This window comes from Panthera onca, chromosome A3, assembly GCF_046562875.1.
Source record: "Panthera onca isolate mPanOnc1 chromosome A3, mPanOnc1 haplotype 2, whole genome shotgun sequence".
NCBI lineage: Eukaryota > Metazoa > Chordata > Mammalia > Carnivora > Felidae > Panthera > Panthera onca.
The window spans coordinates 59,419,757-59,446,120 of NC_138341.1; the positions used below are offsets into that span (position 1 = coordinate 59,419,757).

At 46.5% G+C, this 26,364-nt stretch overlaps 3 protein-coding genes across 21 annotated transcripts in view; 1 reads left to right on the plus strand and 2 right to left on the minus strand.

Moving 5' to 3' along the window:
- Nucleotides 1-2,048: 2,048 nt before the first annotated feature.
- On the minus strand, nucleotides 2,049-10,429 carry OTX1 (orthodenticle homeobox 1). Of its 8 annotated transcripts, none has more exons than XM_060604797.3 (7): nucleotides 9,794-10,429; nucleotides 9,046-9,197; nucleotides 8,615-8,685; nucleotides 7,663-7,875; nucleotides 6,807-7,013; nucleotides 5,616-5,767; nucleotides 2,049-4,351 (listed from the first exon to the last, which is right to left on the minus strand). In XM_060604797.3, the coding sequence occupies exons 5-7, from the start codon at nucleotides 6,901-6,903 to the stop codon at nucleotides 3,533-3,535; spliced, it is 1,068 nt and encodes a 355-aa protein (XP_060460780.1). In that variant the 5' UTR covers nucleotides 6,904-7,013; nucleotides 7,663-7,875; nucleotides 8,615-8,685; nucleotides 9,046-9,197; nucleotides 9,794-10,429; the 3' UTR covers nucleotides 2,049-3,532. The 8 variants fall into 8 exon arrangements, with proteins under 8 accessions (XP_060460780.1, XP_060460773.1, XP_060460787.1 ...); XM_060604790.3 differs by having other exon boundaries at nucleotides 7,663-7,961; XM_060604804.3 differs by lacking the exon at nucleotides 9,046-9,197.
- A 1,431-nt stretch (nucleotides 10,430-11,860) lies between these two features.
- Nucleotides 11,861-14,824, plus strand: LOC144615845 (uncharacterized). Its single transcript, XM_078443816.2, has 2 exons — nucleotides 11,861-13,503; nucleotides 14,568-14,824. Exon 1 carries the CDS (start codon nucleotides 11,861-11,863, stop codon nucleotides 12,503-12,505), a length of 645 nt encoding a protein of 214 aa, XP_078299942.1. The 3' UTR covers nucleotides 12,506-13,503; nucleotides 14,568-14,824.
- EHBP1 (EH domain binding protein 1) overlaps nucleotides 13,499-26,364 on the minus strand; it is a 365,951-nt gene continuing 353,085 nt past the window's right edge. For all 12 annotated transcript variants that reach the window (XM_078444539.2, XM_078444536.2, XM_078444535.2 and 9 more), the window contains 4 exons: nucleotides 22,455-22,554; nucleotides 21,253-21,326; nucleotides 14,831-14,945; nucleotides 13,499-14,601 (listed from right to left, as the gene is read on the minus strand). In XM_078444539.2, the coding sequence (XP_078300665.1) occupies nucleotides 14,511-14,601; nucleotides 14,831-14,945; nucleotides 21,253-21,326; nucleotides 22,455-22,554 (380 nt within the window). In that variant the 3' untranslated portion in view covers nucleotides 13,499-14,510. The remainder of the gene's footprint in view (nucleotides 14,602-14,830; nucleotides 14,946-21,252; nucleotides 21,327-22,454; nucleotides 22,555-26,364) is intronic.

The window sequence follows — 26,364 nt, forward strand, 5'->3', positions numbered from 1 at the left end:
CCACCTCGGGCCGCCCCCGCCGCGGCCACGCACCCACCCCTCTCCCCGCTAGCTCCCGCGCCCTGGTGGCCTGCGGTGCCCCAGTGCCTTCGGGCTCCTGGTTTCCACCCAGCGCCACGGGCCCTCGGCACAGACGGGGAGGCCCTGGGAGAAGCACGTGCCTCTTTTCGAAGCCTCCTTTCCCCGGGGCGGGAACTCCCGCCGGGTCTCCGCGCGCCCGGCCACCGGGGCCCGTCTGCTGAAGTACGCAGGCGCCGAACCTTCTAGACGCCGCCGAGTGGCCGGGCCACGGGGACGGGTCTGACCTACCCACCAGCAACTTGGCCCAAGTGTGAAGTTCTGGAGCTCCCCAGGCCAAGCGGGGCCAACTAACAAATGCGACCGAACGGAGGCCCAAGGGTTTGAGTACCTTGCTCCGGAGGCCACAGTTGTCTGAGCAGGCGCAAAGCCGGGTCTCCTGGTGTCATTCCCCCGAACAGCCAAGAGGACCGCTGCCCCCTCCCCCAGAACCCGCCTCGGAACTGCGGGTGGGGGCAGCGTAGCACCCCATTCATTCTAGCGCCCCTGGCAGCTGCTGCGTGAACCGGGGCGGGACGGGCAGGCTGGGCTGAGGGGAGCGCCCGGGACGCCCTCCAACCCGGGTGCCCAGGCCCGTGCAGCGCGGGCTGGAAGCCTCTTTGCTCCGGCCATCGCCCCGGCCTCTCCAGCACGTGCGGGCCCCGCACCCGAGGGGCCACGGCACACCCGGCGGGTCGGCCTTGGCTCCGCCTTTAACTGGAGGCGCTGCCCAAGGCGGAGCCCGCGCGGGCGCGGCCCGGCCCTGCGCTCGGGGTCTTCCTCCGGGGGCGGCGCCGGCGGGCCGCGGCTGCGCCCTCCCGCGGGCCTCTGCTGAGTCGGGGATAATGGGTTTGTTGGAGTGGGGAGGCGCAGTGCGCCCGAGCCGGGCCTACGGAGTCCAGAGGGAGGACGCGGCCGAAGAGGCTTTTCTGTAACCGGAGCTCGCGGCCCTAAGACCTTGCTCCGCGCGGGACTCTGAGGGGAGGGCTCGTTCTCCAAACCCAGCCTCGCGTTGTGTTCTCAGGTCTTACACGGAATAAACAGAATAGGGTGTGTTGGTCACTTCGCAGGAAACTTTTCGTTGTTTCCTTATTTCCTTCCCGTCCGTGGGCAAGTTGAGCAGCTTCTGGGCCTTACACCCAGTAGGTTTCGGGCCGAACAGAATCTGGACAGCTCCGGGTCCCTGGGTTTTCTGGACGGATCATCCCACCCCATCCCCACCTCTTTCCTGGTCTTCTCTCAGGACAAGATGGAACCGTCCTTTCCGACCCCCTGCTGCAAGTGGGGAGTCTTCTTCCCCTGCCAAAGTGAAACGCGTCCTTGTCGGCTTTCCTAGATCTTAACGTTTGCGTTGGAAAGAAACTTCACAATACGCAAAAGATAACTTGGCTACTTATGGCAAGGGCCTGGGGGTTTAGAGGGACATCTTAGCACATGGAAGGAATGACTCGGATCCCCTAGCCGCCGTGAAGCCACGCGGGACAGCTCAGCAGAAAGGAAGGTTGTCTGCTGCCAACATGCAGGACACGGATCGGTTTTTTGTCGTTTTGTTTTCTTTTCCTTTTGGCTCAGCTCTGAAAGCATTACAGAGCTATCCTTTCCCGCCTCCCGACCCTCTTTCCCTCCCCCTCTTCTGTCTGGTGCAGGCAATTAGGGTGAAGAAATCAGTGCCAGGTTCCTGCCTCTGAAGAGAAAGGAATTGCTTCGGGAATTGAGTCCTGACACCTGTCTCTGTCCAGGATGGCGAGAGGGGATACGGGGTCAAAACGCCCGCGGGAAGGGGCCGACCTGACTGGGAGGGGAGAACACTCCCTAAGAGAACATCTCTGGAGACTCTTTTTGCCACGTCCTCCCTCCCTATCATTTGGCCTTCTGCTTCCCACAGGTCGTTAACACGCGAGGGTATTAACACGGGACTTTTTTCCCTCCTTTTAGGCTCCCCGAGACCAGGACCTGGGGGCTGGAATCAGAAGAGCAACACTGACAAGCCGTTCATTAATTTGCATTTATTTTCGGGAAATAATGTAGATAAAAGGGGAGGAGGGGGACTGCCTTACATTTCAACAAGTAATTTGTGATCTTCACATCGGACAAATCAAATTTACAAATTACTTTCCCACCTACTGGACGAAAAGGCCAAAGCCAAAATTGATACACAGGCGCGGGCTCTCCGCAGATTTCGGAGAGTGAAGGTGCACTAAAAACTCACTAGACGAAACAGGGTTGTTTAAAAAGAGAGAAGCCGACAGAGGAATTGGAACTAGGGTTTGGGGCCTGGGTTGACTTGTTTGTTTTTCCATAATGCCGTATTTTTGTTTGTTTTTTGTTTTGTTTTGTTTTGTTTTGTGATTGGTCTCTACACCGGAACTGCGACTCTGTGCTTCGACCGGGTGAAGGGCTCAGCCCTGCGTCCCCGCCCAGCCTAGCCCCCTCCCCTGTACCCTGACTTGGTCGTTTCCTTCACACTCTCGGACCCTCTCTATCCTCCGCGCCCAGCTTCCTGGAACCAAAAGGTTCTCTTTAATAAATACACAGAGGGAGAAGGTGTGAGAGAGCAGGACAGCTTTGCAACAACTGAAAAAATAAAAGCGCCATCGTTTAAGGAAGAGAGGAAGGGGGACAGAGGGAAAATATTTTTTGCTTTTGTTTTATATATATGTATGTATATATATGTATATATATGCTGTATATATCTTAAAGTTCTATTTCCTGGGCGCTAAGACGAGATATGCTCAGTTCAACCAACAGCAACTAAAAAGTTTAAATGGTCCCTGGAACGGACCCGACTTTGTACAGCATTCCCGCCGAGGCGGAAGCTTGAGCCAGTTCTACGCAGGGCGGGGCTGTGCGCGAGAGACTAGGGACGCGCTCCTCCCTCCAGCCGTGCCCCAGCGCATCCCGCTGGGGAGGAGAAAACGCCGGAAAGCTCTGGCCTGCAGCCGGGGAGCGGGACCGAGGGCTGCTGAAGGGGCGGTAGTCTGCAAGCGAGAAACACTTAGTGGTTGTTTTGATTTGGGGTAGAGTGTGGGTGCACTCCAGTGGGCAGACACATGCCAGTTAGTGATTCCAGTGTCCAGAAAGAATAAATAAAAGTGTACGGTTCAAACAGAGTCAGAGCAAGAGCCTCCGAAGGCTGCAAGTGCATAATAACTGCCCAGAAACACCAGAGGAGAGTGACTTAGGAGTTCGTTAGGGGATGAGGAAGAGAGCACACAGCTCTCCCCATATAGAACTTGTGGGCCAAGCCAAAGCACCTGTCCCCTCCTCCAAGGGGTGGGCGGGTCTGCACATCCCCCAAACAAAGTGGCAGAAAGATGAGGGCGGCAGTGCAGGCAAAGGGCATCTTTCAGGGGCATGAAAATTCAGGTCTGCAGAAGCCGAGGCAAAGGCGGGCGGTGCAGCAGCAGCAACAGGACGGGGACCACGGAGGGCGCAGGTAGTTGCGTTTCATCTCCTCTTCCTCCCACTCCTGGGCTCACAAGACCTGGAACCGCCATGAGGCTTGGTCCTTATAGTCCAGACAGTCGGGCGAATTGAAGTTGAGTTTCCAAGCCGAGGAAGCAGCGGCGGCGCCAGGCTCCTTGTAATCCAAGCAGTCGCCAGAGTTGAAGGCGAGCCCTGAGCCGCCGTAGCCCTGGTGGTGGTGGTGATGATGGTGGTGATGATGGCCTGAGGACTGGCTCAACGGATGGTGCGCGTGCGGATGGTGGTGATGGTGGCCGGCCATGGAGGAGGGTGCCATAGGGCTGAGCTGGTGCGGGTGGTGGTGCGAGTGCATGGGCGCTAGATAGGAGCTGCAGTCCACGCCGCCAAAGTAGGAAGACGAGGGCGCGGGGTAGCCCTGCCCGTAGCTGCCGCCCTGGCCGTAGGACATGGGATAAGAGGCTGCAGCCGAGGCGGCGCCTGCAGCAACCGAGCGCTGCATGCACGACGCGTTGCTAGGCGCGGCCAAGGGCTCGGGCACTGACACCGACGCGGGCGCTGAGCCCGGCGAGATGGAGGCCGGACTCCAGATGGATGAGGCAGCCGGCGTACTCAACGACGACGGGACTGCCACCGCCGGGTTCCCGCCCAGGCCTGCCGCCGCTGCCGCCGCTGGGTTGGCGGAGGCGCTGGATCCTGAGCTGGAGGACGAGGCGGAGCTGGACACAGCGGGAGGCGTGAACTGGCCGCTGCTTTCCGAACCCGAGCTCTCCCGCACCGGGGACGACTTCTTCTTGGCTGGGCGGCTCTTGGTCCCGCTCCCGCTCTGCTGCTGCTGGCGGCATTTGGCACGGCGGTTCTTGAACCAGACCTGCAGCGGGCCGAGTCAGGGAGAGGGTGTCAGGGGGGCGAGTAGAGCCTGCTACTCCCCGGCCCCTGTACCCACCGCCCGGCTTAGGATCTCTTATCCCTCTCCAACGGCGGCCTCCACCCCTCCTCATCTCCCACCGGGCCAGCCCCTGCCCCTGCGTTCCCAGCTCCTCAGCCCTCCCCCAACCTTCAGATCAAAGATCCTCCTCTGGCAAAGTAGGGACGTGCACCTCCCCACCCCCAGCGCCACTCTGCCCTAGGGCGGAACATTCGCGTCTGTCCAGCCAGAAGTTCAGCCATGTCTAAACTCTGCTGTTGGCTGCTTCCCAACAGCCTCATGTATGTTTGGAGGCCCTGTCTTCTATGAATAGAGCTGAGGAAACTGCGGAGAGGCACGAAGGAGAGCGCAGGACAGTGACCAAGTCTGAGGTGGGAGGCAGTCGTCCCCTGGAGGCCCAGCGTTGGGCAAAGCGAGAATTTGAGCGGATGCAGGAGCAAGGCGGGGAGGCTGAACAGAGGCAGTACTCGGGGGACTAGGGAAGGAAGCCTGAGCAGAATTTCGTTGGGCTTCTTGGTTCCAAGTTGGGAACCAAATGGGACAAAGTTCTCACTTCTCTTGGAGGGCCCTGGTACATGGCACAACATTCTTGGTTCTTTCTCGAGCCTCGAGGGAAAGCAGGCAAGATAAAAGGCCCTTGAGGAGAGTTCTGAGTTATAATCCAAACAGTATTTTCACCGCAAAAACAGAAACAGCAAAGCCGGTAGCCGGGTTTTGTGTTCGGCATCCTCTCTGGGCAAAGGAAACATCTAATCAAACCTGCGCCACCCAGGGAGCGCACTCCGACAGGGCACCAGGCTCTGGCCAAGCTCCACTCTTCCATTTCCAGGATCCCCGGGATGCAAGGCAAGTGCGAAGGCACAATTCAAGACCCCAAAGAAAACTGCCAAATCCTGGAATGGCCGAAGAAGCAGGGGCATGTGTCGGGCCCTCTGGGCACTTTACGTTAGGAAACCTTGCTTATATTCCCAAAATCATAAAAAGGATTTTCAATACCGAAGGCGCCCTGGGACCAAGGGCCGAATCCAGTGCTCTAAGCTAGTGCCTTTGACTTTGCCCCTCTTCCAGGCCCGGGCTGAGCGCTAGGGGGAGTCTGACAGGAATTGCCCAGTCTGTAAGCCCGCCGCACACCAGACCACCCTTCCCAGGCCCTCTCCAACTAGTCCCAGAGCCCCTACCCTGACCCAGGAGCCCTGGGCGCGCACACCTGAACTCTGGACTCCGGCAGGTTGATCTTGAGCGCCACCTCCTCGCGCATGAAGATGTCAGGGTAGCGAGTCTTGGCGAAGAGCGCCTCGAGCACGTCCAGCTGTGAGCGTGTAAAGGTAGTGCGTTCCCGCCGCTGCTTCCGCGGGGTGGCTGAGGGGACACGCGGGGGCGCCTCGGGTCAGCGGTGGCCACGCGGACCCACGCTAGAGGACGCAGATAGGCCCCAGGCAGGCCCTGTGCGAGGCCGTTGCAAAAGAGAGCAGAGCTCCAAGCGAAAGAAAAACTCCCCCGGGAGGCGAGCCTGAGAGGCCACAGGTGGGAGAAAGTACATGTGTGCGACTGAGAACCAGTGGGTCTTCAAGACTTTAGAGTTGCCTCCTTCCCTACTTCTCAGAGGTTAGGAACGGAAAAGAAGTTATATAATCTCCCTGTTTTCACCCCCTTGCCCCCAACACACCCCCTGGCTGGAGGATGGTGAAGGGGTGCTCAGAAACACCACCCAGAAAACACTTTCCGAAAGAATACATGGGGGTGAAGGAGTGGGAGCTAGGAAACAAAACCAAACAAAAAGCCAGGATTCTGCTCAGGCTCTCCACATCCGCAGTGCAAAAGTTGGTGCAAACGACCCATGTAGAGGACAATTTATTTAATTAGGGAGAAAGAACCCCTCTTCCTCATCTCTGCCAGTCATTTCTCATGAGAAAATCTTGGCTCTTCCTGTTAGGGCCTAGAGAGTGTCCAGAATCCTCACTCAATATTGGCGGGGGGGGGGGGGGGGGGGGGGGGGGGGGGAGGAATAGATACACATAGTAACACACACACACACGCGTGCGCACACACACACACACACACACACACACACACACCAAAAAAAAAAAAAAAAAAAAAAAAAAAAGGCCGCCCATGGGAAACTGCCCGAGGTAAATGCTCCCTGTGCTGCTGGTGGGACCACAACAGGAAGCAGGTTGTCCGTGTGGCCAGGCTGGGAAAACACACATTACACTACTTCACTGCCCAGGCCCAGTTCACCCAGCGGTGACTGCCCTGTGAGCCTGCAGCCTGTGGTGCATTGTAGGCATACTAGCCAACCGGCTCCCTGGGCCTGCTCAGCGACAAAAATGTGTGCTCAAACTCAGAGTCTGGGGATCCCCAAGATTTGCAGGGGCTGGGGACGGGTACTGGTGCTCACCGGGGTAGCCCACGGAAGGATGCAGGAGGTCCATGGCTGGCCCGGCCAGGCCCAGCCCGTTCATGCCGTATGGGGGTTGTTTGAGGTAAGACATCATGCTAACAGCTGGGTGGAGGCGCCCCGACGGATCCAGGGGGCCGGGGCCTGGCGCAGTGCGGGGCTCCCACTGCGCAGTCCTTCAAGCTCTTTGGCGCCTGGGGGCCCGGCCTATGGAGACAGGAGACACATGTAAACAGTGATTGGGAGCCATCTCGGCTTCCTTGTCTTGTCTGAAGCAAGGAGCCACGGAATGGGGAGGCTACGGAACTTCGGGAGGCGGTCAACTCGGCTCTATAAGGCCTTAGTCTAAAAACCACAGCTTCTTTGAAAAAAGTAAGCTTTTCAGGATCATCATCTACTCTTTTCGCACTTGGAAGGGCAAAAGACACTCCTAGGACGTCACTAAGAGTGAGGAGAGGTTAAAAGCAGGGCTAAGCTGGAAAGGTCAGAGCCTGAAAGGCGGAGTGTACAAGGTCCCAAGTCTAGGCAAAATTCTGGTCTGGTAGGAGCAGGCCTCAATACTGCAAAAGCAAACGTTTACTCCGCGCCAGTGAGACAGGCTGCCCAGGGCATAGGGCAAAGGGGTTGTTTCCTTTTGTTTCAAACGTTTTTGAAAGCGGGACCAAAAGGTAGAGGCTCCAGAGAGCCAAGGTGAGGCACTTCGGGGAGTTGGCAGTGCCTGGGCCTCTCTGAGATGCATTACCCACTTAGAGGAATACATTCCTTCAAAGGTCTCTGCCACTGGGTCCCGGCCCCAGAGCCCACAGCCACCCCTCTAGGTAACCTCTCTGTGCCCAGACTTTGAAAGATTGCTCACCGGGAATCCCACCACACCTTAACCGCAGTTACAGGCCCAGGGCCCGCAGAGGCGGCCAGAAGACGCAGAAGGGGCCACTGTAGAGGTGGCGGCTCTAAGACGCGGCGGGAGGTCAGGGGCGCCTGGCCACCGCCGCAGGCCCTTCTTCGCGAATGCGAGCGGGTCCTTCTTTCTGCCCGGTCCTGGCTGCGGACAATGTCGTCCCGGCGGAGGCTGAAAGGTGACCCGCCGAGCTCCCCAAAAGGTCTCACGGATTTGGGAGGCCTCAGTGCAGCGTTCTCGTGTACTCCCTGCCTATCCTACTAGATGAACCCGCGGCCCCATAACCCGATTGAGACAAGTAGGCCTCGGCGGCAGAGCTCGCGCTGACCCGCACTGGAAAGTCGAAGCCTCGCTTCCCCGGTTGCCTCCAACCAGAGGCGCTATTCCCAGAGGGTAGGAAATAGAGCTGGGGGAGTGGGACCGGGGCCCCCCGGGGTACCTGTCGCTTCACCCCGCGTCGCGGGAATCCAAAGCAGGCCTGGGCCCCGGGCTAGTTGTTCAGGGAGAGCAGTAAGAGCTAAAGAAGCCACCCACTCCTATCCATCAGGACCCACGGTCTGGGCTGGGGGAACACAGTTTGCAGGGAAGGGTAAGAGAGGGAAACAGCCAGGGCTCCAGGGCCCAAAGAGAATGGGACGTCAAAACGCGGCGTCTCTGCTAGGCTGCAGCGTGAGTTTTCAAAGACTTTCTTCAAACTTAGCACTTGGTTACTTCGGAGGAGGCGGGGGAGGGGGCGCGGGGCCAACGCAGAGATCTCGGGTCGTCCGCACACCAAGAGGGGAGCGAGGCCGCTCCCCAGCCCCGCCCACCTGCCGGGGACCCAGGAAGCGGGGGCCCGTTTGAGGAAGGGGAGGTAAGAACAACCGACGAGCTCCCGGAGTCTAGGGCGGCCCCACGGCTTTCTCCTTACCTGCCCTCAGCTGCCGGGGCCGCTCACCATCTACCTCGCGCCCTCACACAGACCCGCGCGGGGCAGCCAACCTGCAAAACAGAGCGGCACAGGAATTACTCGCCGGGCCGAGCGGCTGGTCTAGGATCCCTGGATTTCTTTCTTTCCCAACTTCCCTCCTTCCTTCTCTTTCTTTCCAGTGGCTTTGTGCGTGTCCCTCCAGGTTTCACTTTATTGCACAGACACTTTGTTGGCAAAGCCCTACGCGTTCCCGAGACACTACCTCGCCCGGGACCGCGCCGAGGGGCCGCAAGGGGTAGGGTGGGGGTGAAAGGGGCAGAGTTGGGAGGTGGCTCGCGGTTGCAGTTGCACTCCCGGTACAACGTGGAGGCGGTGGGGCTGGGGAAGTCCTGCAGAGGCACTTTGCAAACTAAATAAATCGAGCGATTTACCTTGTCGGAGTGGCTTGTCTTGCCGGGTTGTTTAGGTGATTGGAAATGTAGCCTGATGAAGATTGATCACCTTTCTACTGCCCTCCCCGGGTATGTGAACGCGAGGTGAGTGCGTAACGGGGCTATGCTGCCAATCCCCGGCCCCGCGCGGGCTGAGTGACAGGGAGCCGGGCAATGGCAGCACGAGCCGGGGGTTACCTCCGTGCGCCCCCGCCCTCCTCCGCCCCCTGCACCCCGCCCTCACCGCCCGCCCGCCCCGCCCCGGTGGCGCGCTAACTCCAGGGCTTGGCTGGCAAACGCCGCGCAGAGCGAGGCGAAGACAGCGAACGCTGCGCCAGAGCCCCGTCCACAGAGAGGGACGCCGGTCCTGAGGCCGCCCCGGGGTCCCCGCCCTTCCCTCGCCCTTTCGGCGCCCGGCAGGGAGTGGCAGAGAGGAGGCGAGGTGCTGGAGAACCGGTTCCCTCTCTCTCTCCCGCGCGCCACCCGGCTCGGCGGCCCGGCTGTGGGCTCGAGGATTCCGGAGCCGCGGGCTGGAGTGGAGGGGGCCCCCGGCCCCTCTCGCGGCGCCGCGGGCCCCAGCGTCTTCTTTCACCGCGCCGCCACCTGCAGACCGACGCCGCGGGCGGCTCGTGCTGGCACAGGCTACTTTGCCGAGCGCAGGAGCAGCTCTAGGTGCGCAGATCCCGCCTCAGCGCCTCGGGATTCCCGCGCCCGGAACGGCACCCGCAGGGGAGGCTCCGCCACTTACCTACTCCTCGGTGTCTCCTGGGGTTCACAGTCCCCACGAAGGGTGTTTGCAAATCTTAGACGCTTCTTCTGAAATGTTGGAAGCCAGCGTCTGCTACCCCTTATACACACACCGCTTCTGAATCGAAAGATTCTGATAGGAAGGAAACTTTCTCTTTCATACTCATTCTCTGTCTTCTTCCCGATCTCCTTCTACCAGGGACAGTCTGGTGGAAAACGTGGCCACAGACCCCTGCCCTCAATTTCTTTCTCACATACCGCTGAAGGAACCTTCTGGGGTTTCCCCGGATTGTTCGTACTGGCGAAGCCCGTTTCCCGGCCGAACAAACTTCTCAAACCCGTGTGCCTGTGTGGACTTTTCAAAGCGCCCAAAATATGTTTTCGCCCCAACCCTGAGCAAGGCAATTCGTGTAAGTGGCACCTCCTTCTGAATATTAGGCGCCACTTTACTCCCTTTCGAGGAATTCCTACTCCTTTTCCTAATCCCCCCTCCCCTCCATCCCAACAGGCGGAGTGAAAAGTTTGAACAGGAGTAAGTGTAAGGGCCAGTCAAGGAGCCGCCAGGCGCGTCGCGGTGGGGAGCTCCAGCGCTGCCGGGGCCGCGAGGTCGGGCACCGAGAGCGGACTGGGCTCTGGGTGAGGAGGAGGAGGAGGAGAAGGAGGAGGAGGAGGAGGAGGAGGAGGAGGAGGAGGAGAAGGAAGGGGGAGCCCGCTGAGTGAAAAGGGGCCGCGGCCGCCGCTCATCAAAGTGCTTCCCCCTCCCCCCAAGCGACACTTTCCTTTGGAGTCCGAATAAAATACGGTAACAGAATATGATGGAGGGCACACTGTTTCCTTAACTGCTTCTCAAAGGACCCGGGAGATCTTCTTAGGACCTTTAATAAGGCTTTGGTCGGTTCTTTTGTTGATCTCTCAAAATCAACTCCTTCTAATTGAAGTTGGAGCTGAAAGCGAGCTAATGTTCAAAGAAAGTGGCCGCCAGACCAACGAAATTACATTTTTTTTTTTTTTTTGGACGATGAGGGAACATCTAATCAAAGGGGCAAAGGAGGAGGGGTGGGAGTGGAGGAGTATGAAGGAGAAAAGGAGGTTTTACAAGATCCTTCTCTGGTTCACAAAAGTCAGCGACACGGGCGCTTCTCTCCAGAACAAAGACACCGCAGCCCATTCACAAAAGGGAAAGAAGGAGAGAGAGAGAGAGAGAGAGAGAGAGAGAGAGAGAGAGAGAGAACAATAAAAGAACGAGAGAAAAGGAAAAAACATGAGAAAGAAAAAGCTTTAACGGGAAAGAAACTGCTCAGAGCGCGGCGCTGACCCGGGCGGGGACACAACTTAGGCTCTCGCAGGCCCCCGCGGGTAGTAGCCCGCGAGGCCCGCGGCTCAGAGCCCCTGCGATGGTGCAAAGGCTTAAAGAAAGAAATGAAATACACCCGCGCCTTCAGTTCTGGGGAAAGGCGCGGGCACGAGGGCACTAGTTTGTGAGGGAAGGCTATGCGGGAGTCCTGGAGTGCGCGGCGAAAGCGTCTGCGTCCTCAGCCCGGCGCTGCCCTAGCCCAGGCCTGCGCGCTCTGTGCCTGGGTATAGCCGTCCGGTGCCGGGGTGCATGCCCGTGTCCCAGCCCCGCAACCTCTCGCACTCCTGCCTCCTCCGCGCCCTGTTTCGCCTGCAGCTGCAGCGCGGGGCCGAGGTCCGGCGCGGAGAGGTGGGGCTGCTGTGCGCGCTGGAATGTGCTCAGGCAGTCCCCAGGGCCCGCCACGCGGGAGTCCAGCGCTCTCGCTTCCAGATGCTGCCACGGTCTCGGGGAAGTTGGGAGGTATCAAGTAGCACAGTCCCCCCACCCCCCTAATGAGAGTATTTATCTAATCCCAAATTGCAGGCGAATTTTCTTAATGCTCAACCCATAAAATCCCGGGATTAAGAAAAGAAAGAGAGGGAGAGGGAGGAGTGCTGAGAGGGAGACAGACTGAGATGAAAGTTTCTGGTACGCGGCGTGGAGGACTGAGGCGGCCGTCGCTAGGCAAATGTCCAGGTGGGAGACGCTGGGCCAGAAGCCGCGACCGTTCCAGCAATGGCCGCAGGGCGGGGAGGGGAAGAGGGGGGCATCCCGGAGGGAGAGCACGTCCACCCAGCTCGAGGCCCCCGGGCCGTGGAGGGGGAGTGGGAGTTGGGCCCTGGGACCCGGATCCAGCACCCAGGTGACCTCGAGGCCGGGCAGACTCTGGGGGACACTTGGGACAGTGGGAGGGGTTTTGGCTCCGGGGTCGTGGGATCCCGGCCAGGGGCGGAAGTTCTGCATCGGCCTGCGGGCTGTGCCCCAGCCAGCCTGCTGCCAATGCTCCTCCTCCCCAGCGACCCCCGGGCCCATAGCTTCTTTTCCCGCAGCGCGGGCTTTCTGGTTCCGGGCCTCTCGGCACGCTGGGCTTGCGCCTGCGCTCGGCGGGCAACCTCTGGGCACAACGCGACGAAATCGGGACGCGGCGCCTTCGCCCCGGGCCTGACCCCACTAGTCCCAGGGGTCCGCGCTCCGCCGCCGCTGCGGGGCGTGCGGGCGCCACACAGCAGCCCAAATGGAAACCCCGCGAGGCTCGGGACTGGGGCAGGAGGGACAGCAAATGTGGGGCTGGGGAAGGTTTGTCGCTTGACAGGTCGGAAGCGGCGTGGGGGAGCCGCCTCTCCGCGAGTCTCCTCGGGAGGGAAGCTTCCCCGAATCTAGCGTAAATGGGACGGTGATGCTGGCCGCCCAAGCCCCAGGCTGCTTGGGGCTGGCGATTTCATCTGCCTGCTTCCCAGGGGTTAGAGTAGGGTTCTGAGAGCTTCCCCCAGAGAGCGGCAGCTAGCTCCGCTCTCTTACTTGAATAAAGAGGACAAAAACTCAATTTCATTTAGTTCTGATAACTTTCCAGTAACTTCAATCCTTGTCAGGAAGAAATTCTACCGTAGGAAGTTTTATCATTTTGAAAGACTGGCCAGTTGAAGGTGGCTGTCTACTTTTCGAACGCGATTTGTGTGTGTGTGTGTGTGTGTGTGTGTGTGTGTGAAGATTTGTGTGTATATTTACATATATGTATGTGTGATCTAGGCTAAAGTATAAATGCTAGAGGACTGTTTTCTCTGTCTCTAGACTTGTTGAACGAGCCTGCTTTGTTTCGGACACCTCTTAGAGGAGTGATGGAAACTACCATAAAATCGCCAATTTTTTTCTGTAGCCTAGAACTTCTTGTTAAAAGTTCCCTTTCCCTCATCTCATACACACACCTGCACGCATGTATCCTCCCTGCCGACAATAACCTTTCTTTCTTTCACTTCAGCACCTACAGATTTGCAGGTTATCAGAAGTCATAATTTTTCCTAATGAGTGCAACATTATTAACAATTGAAAATAACGTGGAAAATTCGTCAAGATATTATTAGCATTTTTTCAGTGCCGTGGAATCACAAATTTCCTTAAATCTTTAACAGAGATGACCCTTCTTGACAAAAGAGAATAGTTTACACTGCTTAAGAAAAATATGACTAATTGTATTTCAGTTCGCATTTGTGTGTCAGCAGGGCCCCTTTGGGATCGTATAAACTTACTCAGCTCCAAATACAGCCTAGTACCTGCTCTGCATTCAAGAGGACCATTTTCTCCCACATGAAGTCCTATGGATACAGGAACTTCTCAAACCAGTGTCAAGTTTTCATTGCAAGGAAGTATCAGCAGTGGTTAAGGTAAGAAAGTTTCTGCTTTTATTGAAAATTTATATATGACTCAGTATTGTAATAAATAAACAGATAACCATTTTCACACAAAAAATGACAGTGCTATGCTAGAGAAGAAAATATTAATTGGGGGACTTACTCATAGTGGCAAGACAGACTTTTATCAATACAGAATAAATATTAACAGCATTCTTGAGCCAATGTTGAGACCCAACAAAATGTAGGAACCAAGCTAGATGTAATAAATAATTATCCAGAGCAAAAGATGGCGCATTCTCAGATGATAAGACCGTCTTTGTAAACTGATGCATGTCAATTAGCCCCATCCTCACAGCTCACCTTCAAATCACAGGACTTGTCTCAGGCTACATTAAAGGGCCATCCTCTAAGGAAAGCAGAGGACAGGAACTCTATTATCCTTACAGTGAAATGCAAAACAACTGCAGAAAATCCCACTGGTAAATAGAACACAGTTTAATAAGTAGATTGAATATGATCTAACTATAAAATTTAGGTAACAGAGTCAAGTGTTACATATGGCAGGACTGGAAAAAAAATCATTCATGACATTTTTCTTACCCCCACTTCCACCCCCCTCCCCACCATTTATGCTATTAACACAACAACAACAACAACAACAACAACAACAAAAATGTTCCAAATTTTCCTCCCATCAAAAACTGAGGGGAAAATAATAAGAGAAAGGTTTTTTTTCTTTTTTCTTTGAACAGCCTCTTGAACACTCTCAATACCAATCACTCACAAGGTATCTGTGCAAATTTATTTCACATGATTTCAAGAAAATGATTAACTCATACACACACAAATCCTTAAACAAAGCTATTTTGGAGTTTTGTATATTATCTGGCAAAGAGGGAGGAAAAGGGGTGGGGGTGGTGGTAAAGAAGTACAATCCAGCCCCCAAAAAATGTTAAAAGTTTTAAATCAACAACGAATCTGACATTTTCTGGTCGGGGGACCCAGGATTAAAATATTGGGAGATTCTGGTCCGGCTGCTATTGAAGAACACATTTCTCTTCTTTCTTGGCCATCTTGCCTTTGTTTTGCTCCAGAGTTCGCTCCAAATGCTCATCTTCTTCTTCAGCCCTGGAAGTCAAACAGGAAATACATTTATTTTTCTACGTGGAGGGCAGAGCTGCACTCCCCTCTCACCCCGCAATCTGAGCCCCAGCGGGAATAAGAATCCTGGGGCCAGCACTGGGAGGGGGGGCGCTGCCCCCGGCCCACTCCAGACCTCTGGACTGAACTTTCCACAAACTTCTCGGCCCCTCGGCTGGCGGCAGAGACTCGACCCCCGACCCCACTGCCCACTCACTGCTTCTCCTGCGCGTCCAGGTCCCTGACGAGCGCGTCGCGCTTGTTCACCAAGGCCACCAGCTCATCCAGCAGGAGCTGCTCGCGTCGCTTCTGGGCCTCGGTTTTCTGCCAGTCTGCAGAGGACGGGAGGCTCGTTACCCACCCGCAAGACCTTGGCAAACCCGCCTCCCTTCCCGCCTTTTCCAGTTGCCCTGTATCTCTCCGCAAACCATGTTACAGAACCACTAACTAGTGTTTTATGGGGTAATGGCCGTCCTGAAGAGGATTTCACCCTAAAACCCCAATTCCTAAATATTTCTCACAGATGGAGATGGCTACGGCTGGGCTGGAACCTGCAAAAGAGGCCAGGTGTGAGCCGGTTGTCAGCCGGAGGTGCGCACCTGATTTTGCCAAAGAGGGGGTAGGGAGAGCCGGAGGCCCAGAAGAGATCAGCCCGAGGGTTGGTGGGGGGGGGGGGAGTGGATAAATGAGGGGGCGGGAAGCAGAGATGGGCGATAAAAATCACTCTGAAAAGGCTGGAGAATCTGCTTGAGAACCTATCCTTCTTCCCCCACCCCCATGCTCACCCCATACAGCCCATTCTTCGCTAATTTCCTCTTCGCTCTATTTTAGCAGTTGGATGTATCTCACACTGGGCGCCATATGCTTCACAATAACTTTAAAAGTAGTGAATCGGCTAATTAGCATTTTTCTTTGAAGTAAAAAATAAATTTGCTCTGCAATATTACACTGCAGCTCTCGATCGCATCACAGCCAGTTTTCTTTTGGAGAGGTTTGCTGGGTGGTTTAAAATCAAAGCACTTTTGCAAAGGAAAAATTACATACTTCTTTTTGAAACCCCACGTTAAAGGTTGGAAAATCCGATGGGCAGTGCGCTTTCCATGGGTAGTGGCAGGGTTTTTGAAGGTTTTAGGACCCCATAATATATTTCTTAATCTTCGCTGGTCTGGTAATTTCCTTAAGATGAGCAGCAGTTTCGTTTAATAAAAACAGGACCAAATCGAACATTTAAAGCACTTTTAAAACCAAAGCCAACTGCTCTCTGGCCAGACTGTAAGGGCTTGTAGCTGTCAATCAACCCCCAGTCTACCCCGCCTCCCTCATTAGGAAGGTAAACAATGAAAAGAAGAAGTAGATGATGAGGCAGATAGCAGAACAAATGAGGACCTAGAGGGAAACAGGACACCAGCTTTAAAAAAAAAAAAAAAAAACCAACCCTGGCCACTGCACTGACTCATGCAGCCCCCTCCCCCAGCAAATGCACTTTCCAAAAAAACAGAGAGGAGTGCAATCCTTTCGGGTTTCTCTCTTCTCTCTCCATTGCCCTGGGCAATCATGTTAAAACTCACATGGCTGGTGCTTATTCAGATAAACCTAACAATGCACACCGCTGGTTACCATGTGAATCTTCACAAACCACACAAGAATGTGCTGGTTCAAATCCCCCCGACCCCCTCCAAAGCAAAATTTATTCAAGACAGCAAACTGCTCAGCAGCTTTATGAAAGCAAATGGTGCTAGAGGGAATTCTATCTTGTATTTACAAATTAAAAATTAGATGCATCATCATGCAATAAAGGTTAGAATAGCAGCAAAAGCTAGAATGGCTTATTCAATTCTATCACTATTCCTTTCTTTATAAGCTCAAATACATACATACATATATACATATGAAACATGCCATGTATTAATTATCCACATTTGATACAAAAATTACACAAATAAGGACATTAAATAACTGGTCACATTACGCGTTCTTGTAAAAAGAGAAGTGAAATATTCTATAGCATGGGAAGGAGTAAAACTATTACTATGGAAAAGTTTTTTCTGAATATGAGAATTAACAAAAATAATAACAAAACAGCAACACTGAAGAAAAGCCATATCTACCACAATTTATTCTTTGGATTTAAATGCAACTGTGGTCAGGAATGCTAGACAATTTTCTAATCTGACTCCTGTTCTTAATCAGTCTTACTCTACACAGCAGAAAAATTAATAGACACTCCAGTTGGAAAGATCTTTAAGGTCATCTAGTCTAATTTCAGGTAACTGTAGTTCTAGAAATATCAACTCAGAGAAAAATCTGCTAAATTTGTAGAAGATTTGTAACTAAATTTTATAATTATTAAGATTACCAGTTTTGATGAATATTAATTTTTCTACTTTCAACCTCAAGAAATCATTCATATTATATGCTTTATAATTCTTCCAAAACATTTTGATAAGAGCTTTACAACTGGGAAATAAATTTCCTCTACCATACACTTAAAAAATATAATTAAATTGAAAATTATAGGAATTTTTAAAACCAAGAAAAAATAAATTTTAACAGACCTATAATTTTCTTAATTAAATTGTTCCTTCTCTGTACTTGACCAGTCACTTTTAAAGCTTTAATTAATAATTAGAAATATCAAGATAAATAAGGCTTTAACACTATGGATGAGACAAAATTTTCTTTTTTAACCACTTAAGTATTGAATAATTTTTAAAAATCTTAACTTTTTCCTAGTTCAATAATGACATTTCTGTAACAATAACAAAAACATTTTTTAGTTATGAATATTTAGGTTATTTTCACCATTTCACAAATTTAACTGACATTAGAATTTAAAATGTTGCAGCATAAATTTAAGGATTTCTCATATTAAATTTGTCATTGCTACATTAGTATCTATCTACAAAATATTAGTCAACTGTAGAGGAAATAGCTATGTGCAGTGAGTAGATTTTATACTAGCAAGACTACTTTTACTTGGCATTTGCTTTCTCATGGGAGTATATTTATACACACACACACACACATATTTGAATGCTGACTTGGGAAGTTAAGTAAACTATTTTGATGATTTAAAGAAAAATTTAATAATATCTTTAAAACTGATCAAGATTTACATTTGTATGTTCATGCCTAAATTTAAAAATTTTTTAAATTCCCTTTTAATAGCTTCACCTAGATGTAATGTCATGTTTTAAAAACCTGCATGTAAGTCTATGTGTTACCTGTTACGCATTTTAAGAAAGGATTACTCACCTATAACACCAGTCACAGCTAGCTAGATACACTGACTTTGACTTGAACAGACTACAATGTAGCTTCTGATTAATTTAAAGATTCCAGTGTACTTTTGCTACAAAAGCCATATCCTCTTGCAACAAATAGGATTAAGTTTTGATGCTGCATTTGAGCCAAAGTGTTGAAATAAAGAGATTCTGTTTATGTCCATCTGCACTGAGCTGTTTTGTTAATTTAAAAATCTGTTTTTTATATATAGGGCCAATTATTCATTCCCCGATTGAGTTTATTTGCTGAAGTTGATAATTACCTTGGAAAAAAGGCAAAAGAAATACCTATAAATACTTCGATAGAAAGGACCTAAAGTTCTTGTAGTAAACCTTCAACCTTGCCACTATAAATAAGCCTGGCACTTTGATGAAAATTAACACTAGTTTTGTAAAGAGCACATTGGGGGATTGCAGTCAAGTCTTATCTTTAGTTCCAGTCAACTAGCAATCCTGAAAGAGTTTGCATCATCATCAGAGCAGGCCATTTGATAGGATTCTACTGCTGTACCTAATCAATCTATGGAAGACTGTGGCTGTGCTGTGTAACAAAGCTAAAATAGATTTACAAATGGGGTTTTAGGGGATAAGCTCCTCCACAGGATTACATATTGATTTTAAATATAAAAAGCTTATCATATAAACCATAACTACAAAAATAGTGAACCTATGCATAAATCCCTTTAGAAGAGCACCCACTTCAAACTCTAAGCCAAGAATAAATCAAGATGTACAAAATCCTAGAGAAGATCCATTTCTTGTGCAGAAAATGAACACACCACTTTCTAAAAGCCCACCCCAATGTGTGCAGAAATGAATTTATCTTTCCTGAGGGGGCATTAAATAATCTGGAACAAAAAAACTATAGGAAAAGTATCTAAAAGATGTTTGTTAGCTTAAGGGATCCTACAACTTAGCTCAGTAGAGTGAAACTCCTGCTATGAAAAACACCTCAAGGAAAAAAAAGGCAAAAAACAGGCCAAAGTGATTATGGATTTTCAGAAGAATGGATATATTGAATTTTTTTCCCTCTCAACCAAGCTGTTCATATTTCTTTCAATGTGCTATATGGCTATTAACATTCTGTGCTTTTCTCCTGGTAAATGGTTTTAGCAGCAGATTTATTTGAAAATATTTTAGTTTACTTATTATGAAATCCATCTTATGGCTACTAAATAGAAGATACAGGAAAGAAAAGAGGAATGAACCTTGAAACAAAGGAAGGCAAAACAAAACCAACTAGTGTTGCCTATTCATGTGTTTTTCTGTGGGTTTTAACACTCCAAAAGGCTACTGAACTGTATGTGCGTACATTCTAAAGGCTGGCTCAGAGGACACTGTATTCACAGAACTGATCATCACGCAGTCAGTACCTGTCTAGGACAGCCCAGCCCATGCACTGCCCAGGCTAGTGGGACAGGCCTCTTACTAACAAAGTGTCTTTATTTGTCATCAACAGGCTGCTTTTTTCCTCAAGTCTCTTTTTTCCCTCAACCAGCAACAGAAACTGGCACAATCACATATGGAACAGTGACCTTAATTAAACAATAAAACAAAACCTCACAAAACCTCACAAAACTACCAATTGTGTTAAAGGTGTTTGAAGAAGAAAAACACTTCCCGCCCCCCCCCCCCCCCCTTTAAAAATGACTTTATACTGATATGTAGAAGAAAAGGCAGATAAAATGTTAAGTTATTCAAGACTGCAGGTTTGGTATATAGGGACAGGACTGCCCATAAAAATGAGATCTTTTAAATGTATCATGGCTCTCCTTTTAAGATGGTATTTGGTAATAATACTGGTTTGGGGACAGAAGCATTATCTGCCTTAAAAGTCAACTGTATTGTATCAAGCTGTATTTTGGGGATAATTTAACTTACTATACATGAGAGAGTGTTTTTAATACTCTGTATTCAGTGTAATGTATAATGAATCTATAAAGAATAAACTGTATAATGAGTCATACATTATACATACTATATATACATACATTTTATATTACACATACATATATATGCCATATAAATAGTATCTGCTATACCCACTTTTCAACTATTTAGCTTTCCAATCTCTTTTAAAGGCTACACCATGACTACAAAAATTTTATCAAGAGGAAAAATACCATTTAGCATACCTGTGCGTTTTATTTCAGTGGCAAGTTTCACAGAACTTCTTAAATAATTTTGACAAATTCTATAGTCATTATCAATTTATAATTTGATACATTTGGATAGCCATTTGAAGGAAACTAGTTATCTGAAGGCTTTTAAATAAGGTAAATCATATTTCTAAATGAGGATATACAAATGTTGTCAGTCATATTTATCAAATGAGATTACAGATACAAAAGTAATTAAAAATAAAACCTTTATACATGGATAAGATTACATTTAGATAAATAGCATATAGTTTATTTAATCACAATATTAATTGACATATTTAAAAATATATATGGTTTCATTTGGCTTTCCCTTAAAACTTAAATTTCTAGTTTCTAAACTAATTAGAATTGGCTTATTATGGATCAGGTACCCTTATCAGGTAAAGAAGGAAATTACTATGGACAGTCAATGGGTTAAGAGGTCAATATAGAATAGGAAAATCAATTTGCATTGATTAGACAAAAGGTCCATTTTACAGAGCCCAAAAGGATTAGTTTTTAAGTAGACATCTTTGAACTATAAGACATTTTCAACTAAAAGGTGTAAGGAGAACAGCATTCTTAAACACATAAGAATTTTTTTTTTTTTTAATCACATATAGTAAATGCCACAGTTAAGCTAGCTGATGTTTACTGATGTTATGAACCATGGATTACTATATAATTCATTTAAAAGCTTTATGAAAAGAATGAAAGTGTTTCATTTATCTCTTATGTCAATCTTTGCCTGAATATTCATTTAATAGGAGTTGGGATCTTAAGAACTATAGTAGATTGCAGACATATTTCAGTGTTGACATCAATTAAATATTAAGGTAAAATTTAGAGTCTGATGTGAAAAATCAAAATGATAAATCTTTCCCCAACCTCCCTTGTAAAAACAACCTTAAATTTCACATAGTAAAAGGCAATTAAATCATTTCACTCCTTATATTTTCCACTTAATGGACATTTCAGCTTACTGACAAGAGTTAAGACAATTTTGTGTTTACTAGCATACATAATGAATATCTACCTGAATTATGGTTCTTAGGTTTTACGTGACTGTTGCTTTCTGACTCTAAGGCATTATCTGTAATTCCTGTTGGTTCCTAGTCAGGCCACACCTAGTGAGACCAGAAGTGTATTACACTCTTTAAATCTCTTTGACAGTTGACACTTCACATACCTCACACCACCACAGCATTTCTTACCTTCAATGGCTAGCATTGCCCGCAATTCCCGATTCAGCAGCTCATACCGTCGTTCTAAATCATGCTCTTTTTCCCTAGGCAAGTTGCAAAAGTTCATCAATATGCTAATTACTAAATCATTAAACACTTAAAAGAACCTTTAGGTTACATTGATTTTAGGACTCATAACTGACTTTTCTCTTTAACTTTAAGCTACTCCAAACAAATGATACACAAACCTAAAACCTTCCTTAGGTTGAATATTTACTAGTGCTATCATTTTTCTCCTTCAATTTTGAATTGCACAGAGGTATAGTTTAATCTTCAGATAAGCAGTCTCATTCTTCAACTCTTCTTGTATTAAGTGCCAGGTATAAAGCTATTTTGTAAAATATTTATCATAGTTCACAATAAACACTCTTTTGTGTAGACCACCATGTGAAAAGAATATAAGAAACATGTAAGTACTACCAGTGAAAATTTAATACAGAGACAATTAAAAATCCAGGAATGGTTGAGTTTTGTGCCTCTTCATAACTCTTTTAATCAAGTTCAGGAGTGGCAGAAATGACAAAAATAGAGGTTCTTGCTAAAATAAAACATGTAAGCCTGCTCCTTCCCACACTAGGTGGCATAATATAAGAATATTGCTAGTGAAGAGAAAGAAACACGCATTAAGTCCTATAGTGAACTAAATGCTAAAGACCAAGAAATGCTTACATTTGGTCTAGTCTCCATTTTACTGTACACAAAAGTGATCTTTTTATGATTTGAGGAATCATCCAAATTTAGGGTAACATCATCTGTGAAATACAAATGTACTTTTGTCCATATTAAGAATTATTTCCATTTTTAACTTAAAATGTGATGTTAAATAAAGTTTAATTTTATTTCTTTTCCCCTCTAACCCTTAATATATATATAATCCAAATCTTTTTGTGCACAAGGGTTTTATTTCTTAAATACATAAATTTTTTATATTCCCTGGCTTTCTATATGATAAACATTTTTTTCAGTATATATCACTATTTTAAAAAACTCACTGTTCAGATGAGAAATTATTATATACAATTTTTAATTTTTATTTTTATATAAACTATACTATAATCTCCAAGGAAAGAAAAATATTAAGCCTAATTAAATTGAAACCCCAAAGAAGGCAATGACAAAAAGCCTAAGATTCATTTGTTGTGGGAAAAACAAGCATAAGCATGAGTACTTACAGGAGAGAAAGCTGGTTCATTCTCCTTATTAAGGCATTTTTCTTATTCACCAACATAAACCATTCCTGCATCATAGCTTCTTCTTCTTCTGTGTTCCTTCCTGTAATTCAGCAAATTATTTCTTATTATATGACAGTTTACAAGCCAAGTAGTAGTTTAGCACAAGTGTTTTTTTTTTACATGAAACATTTTAGCTACCCCAATAGTACAAATTAGACTGTTTACAATAACATAATAAAGTCCAGGGCCTGAAAAATTAAATCAACATCTAAAAGTTCATAAGCCAATCTTAAAGCTGGTATTATTCAGCATGTATATTTCAGTCCCCCTGAACGTATCTGTAGATCATACTAACATTTAGTACAGTAAAAAAAAAAAAAAAAAAAAAAAAAAAAAAGAAAGAAAGAAGGAAAGAAAGAAAGAGAGAAAAAAAGAAAGAAAAAAGTGTTCCAACTTTTAAATCCTCCCCAGAGGCTGACTTGTTATTATATTTTAGTGAGGAACTCATGCCGCTGACAGACATATGGTCATGATAAACAACAACAACAACAAAAAACAAAAACAAAAAAACCCACCAAACATTAAAAAATCATTAAAGATTTTTGTGAAAGCTTCCACTTGTAACAACTTGTTTTTTTTTCTTATTTTCCTCCCCCAAAGTACACTAAAGATATATATTCATGGATCTTTCTGGAACTCATCATTCCTAATAGGGTAAACACATGCAAATTATTTAAAATATAGTATAAATGACCAGGCTACAAAAAATACTTTTAGCTACCTGTAAAAAGACACATAATAATGAAAATAATAATCAGTAAATCATAAAACATTTCAGCAGAGAAAAGATCTAAAATTTAGATTTACTGATTGCACATTTAAAATTCATTCTTCATCATCTAAACCACTCCCCACCGAAGGCCAGTATATATCAAGGGTTATAATATATAGTATATATTTGGTATTGTTCATGTAGAAGTAGGCCACAATCACATTCAAGAAAAATATTAATCCCCACCTTCTTCCCACTTCTCCATTCAAATTGTACCTGTCAAATTTATAATTTTTTGACTTTCTTTTTTCTGAATTTCACCTATGACTGGTTTATTGTTTTGCTAGCCCAGTATTTAATACTTCAATTCCACTTCTGTATGGATTCATATGGCTAACTTAAATATCTAATAAAAAATAAAATATCTTAGTTTTATTTTCTTTTTAAGCAAGATATTTTCTTTTAACTTTCAAACATACTACCAGCCCATTTAAAAAATTCAGACAATAGATACCTAAGTGAAAAGCCATGTCCTCTTTTCACCAACCCCTCCCTCCCCATTCCCTTCTCCATATCCTTTTTCCAGAAGTAAGTACTTCTACAGTTTAGCCTCTCTCCTTTCAGACCACACAGATTACTATGTGTATCAAATACAAGCATTATGCCTTATTTATAGACACATACAGGTTTCTTGTCTTTAGCATAAGTAAGATCATATTATATATTGCCCTGTGATTTGCTTTTGGTATGCTGTTCAAAGATCTACCTCATTGTTTTTAATATTTGCATAAATTATGGACGTACCATAATTTAACTATTTCTGCATTAACAGAAATCTGAAGAAATTTTTAGAATGGAAACAGAATATAAAGAGCTGATCTGTGTGGAAAAGATCAAACATTTACTTCAGAGCATTCCTATAAAATAGATATCTGTTGTTCATGATTAGGGAGAATAGTGAGGATACGTGCCTTCATTAAATGCTGTTAAAACTTTATGATATGAAGCAGACGTAGGATAGATTTTTTTTGGAGTATGAACAAAAGTCTTTATTGTTTTACAGTATTTTTAATCTCTCTTTTAGGGTAGCTGGTTTTGTATTCACTTTGGACCATGTGATGTCTTGACACTGGTCATGTGATACAGGCTGTGATACAGGCTGCGATACGCACAAAATCCCTGGGTAGCAACAAAAGAAGAAAGAGTAGAAAGAAAAAGCTGAGAAAAAGCTTGCAATTTGGAAAAAGGCCAATTGTACCCTGGTGAAGGCCTTTTTGATCAGTGAAATGACACATGTGTGCAATATTAATAGGTGCAGTTTTTATAATATTTTATTTGCTGATTAAAGACTTAATGCGTATGTTCATAACATAAGTGCCTTCTAAAAATATAGACATATTAAAACTTTGTTTTGAGTTTAACTTAACCTATAATTCAGGCTTTCAGCAATACTAGAAGCAACTAGCCTACTCTTAAATTAGCATCATTTTCTTCAATGGAAGACTGCTTCCTTGAGGAAAAACAATATTGATATGGTACTGTGTTATTTTTAGTTTAACTCATGCCTATGATTTCTAAGTAGGAATAAAAGATACCCCTCCTCTAATTGTTAGGAAATGACTAATAATACAAGAGTCTTGTGTTTCAAAAGGAAATAAGCCTAACAATAACAAATATTTAAAGACACATTACACCCTGCCACATAGATTATATAAATTAACTGAAAAAACATATTTGAGGTTAAATCAATTCTGTATCACTATCTCCTTATCTGAGATAGTATACAATGATGGAAATCTATACTTAGCCTAGTAATAAAAAAATTAAATTTTCTTCTAATACATCATTACACTATTGTTTTTCGGGATTTAAAATTTTTTAAATTTAAAAAGCTTTTAAAAGCCAGTAAGTTGAACCATTACAAATTAATCCTGACTTTAATAACTGGTTAAAGACCCCTTTAGCTTTATAAGTAACAAAAAATATTAAAGCCTGTGATCACAGTGAGCTTTTCTCATTTCTCCTCTAACCATTTGTTATTTAATCCAATACTAGTAATCCAATTTGTCCATCAGACTTTTAAAGGGCAGAATGCAACTTCCTCAGCTTAGACACTTTTCAAAGTACAATATATTTTTCAAATGAATGCTGGATGTTTCATTTTTCCCAACTGTTCCTAGCTCTAATGCATGAGGAAAAAAAGAACAAGATGAACATTGTTCATACTGATTAAGTAAGAGCTCATTAAAGAGCTGTCAGTGCGGTACTTTGAATATGCATGAAGCATATAATCAGATCTAGTACCGTCACTAGAGGAGAATACGGTAAGTACAAAGGATTGATTTAATTACTTAGAGTGGGCTGTGGTGGTAAAGCAGTCTTGTTAGTGCAAAAAGAAAAAGAGGTTGTATTCTGGCACTGTTAGAAAAAAGGCAGTTTTAGCTTCTGCCACAATACATAATCTCAGAATAAAGCACTTTACATTGTAGCTTAAAATGAAGACTGTCATTATTTTATAAAATGGCCATAAATCATTTTATCTTGTTTAACCTCACCTGGTTAACTACTTGTCTTCAAAATTATCTTTAATTTGTAATTACAGCTACATTTTTGTCACCATAGAGTCAATATTGATACTTTAAAAAATCTAATTTTTTTTTTCAGTTTTACGAACTGAAAAATCCAAGACATATACTCCTGAAGATGATTTTGAAATAAAAAGTGACAAAATACTATAGGTCAATATACAATTACTGAAATGTAAAAACATGGCTGGGTTGTTATACTGTATTTTAAAACACAGTGCCTCAGGTAAATATACTACAAATAACATAATCACATTAACATTTTAAAGTATTGACTAATATAATCTCTGGTACTATATTTTTTCTTTTTTTTTTTCCCTTAAAGACTTCTGTTTTTTATATTGCCTCTAAGAATGTAACATCTTTTCTGACATCACAATCTCTTAAGGTCAGTTTCTTCTTTTAGCCAATTACGACAGCTGGGATACGATTTGTAAAAATTATTAAATGATCAAGAATAATGATAATGACAGAAAGAGTAACTATGTAAATATAATTTCAAATCATTCCCCCTATGACATAGTTCACAAAACCACTTAAGAGGACACAGCAT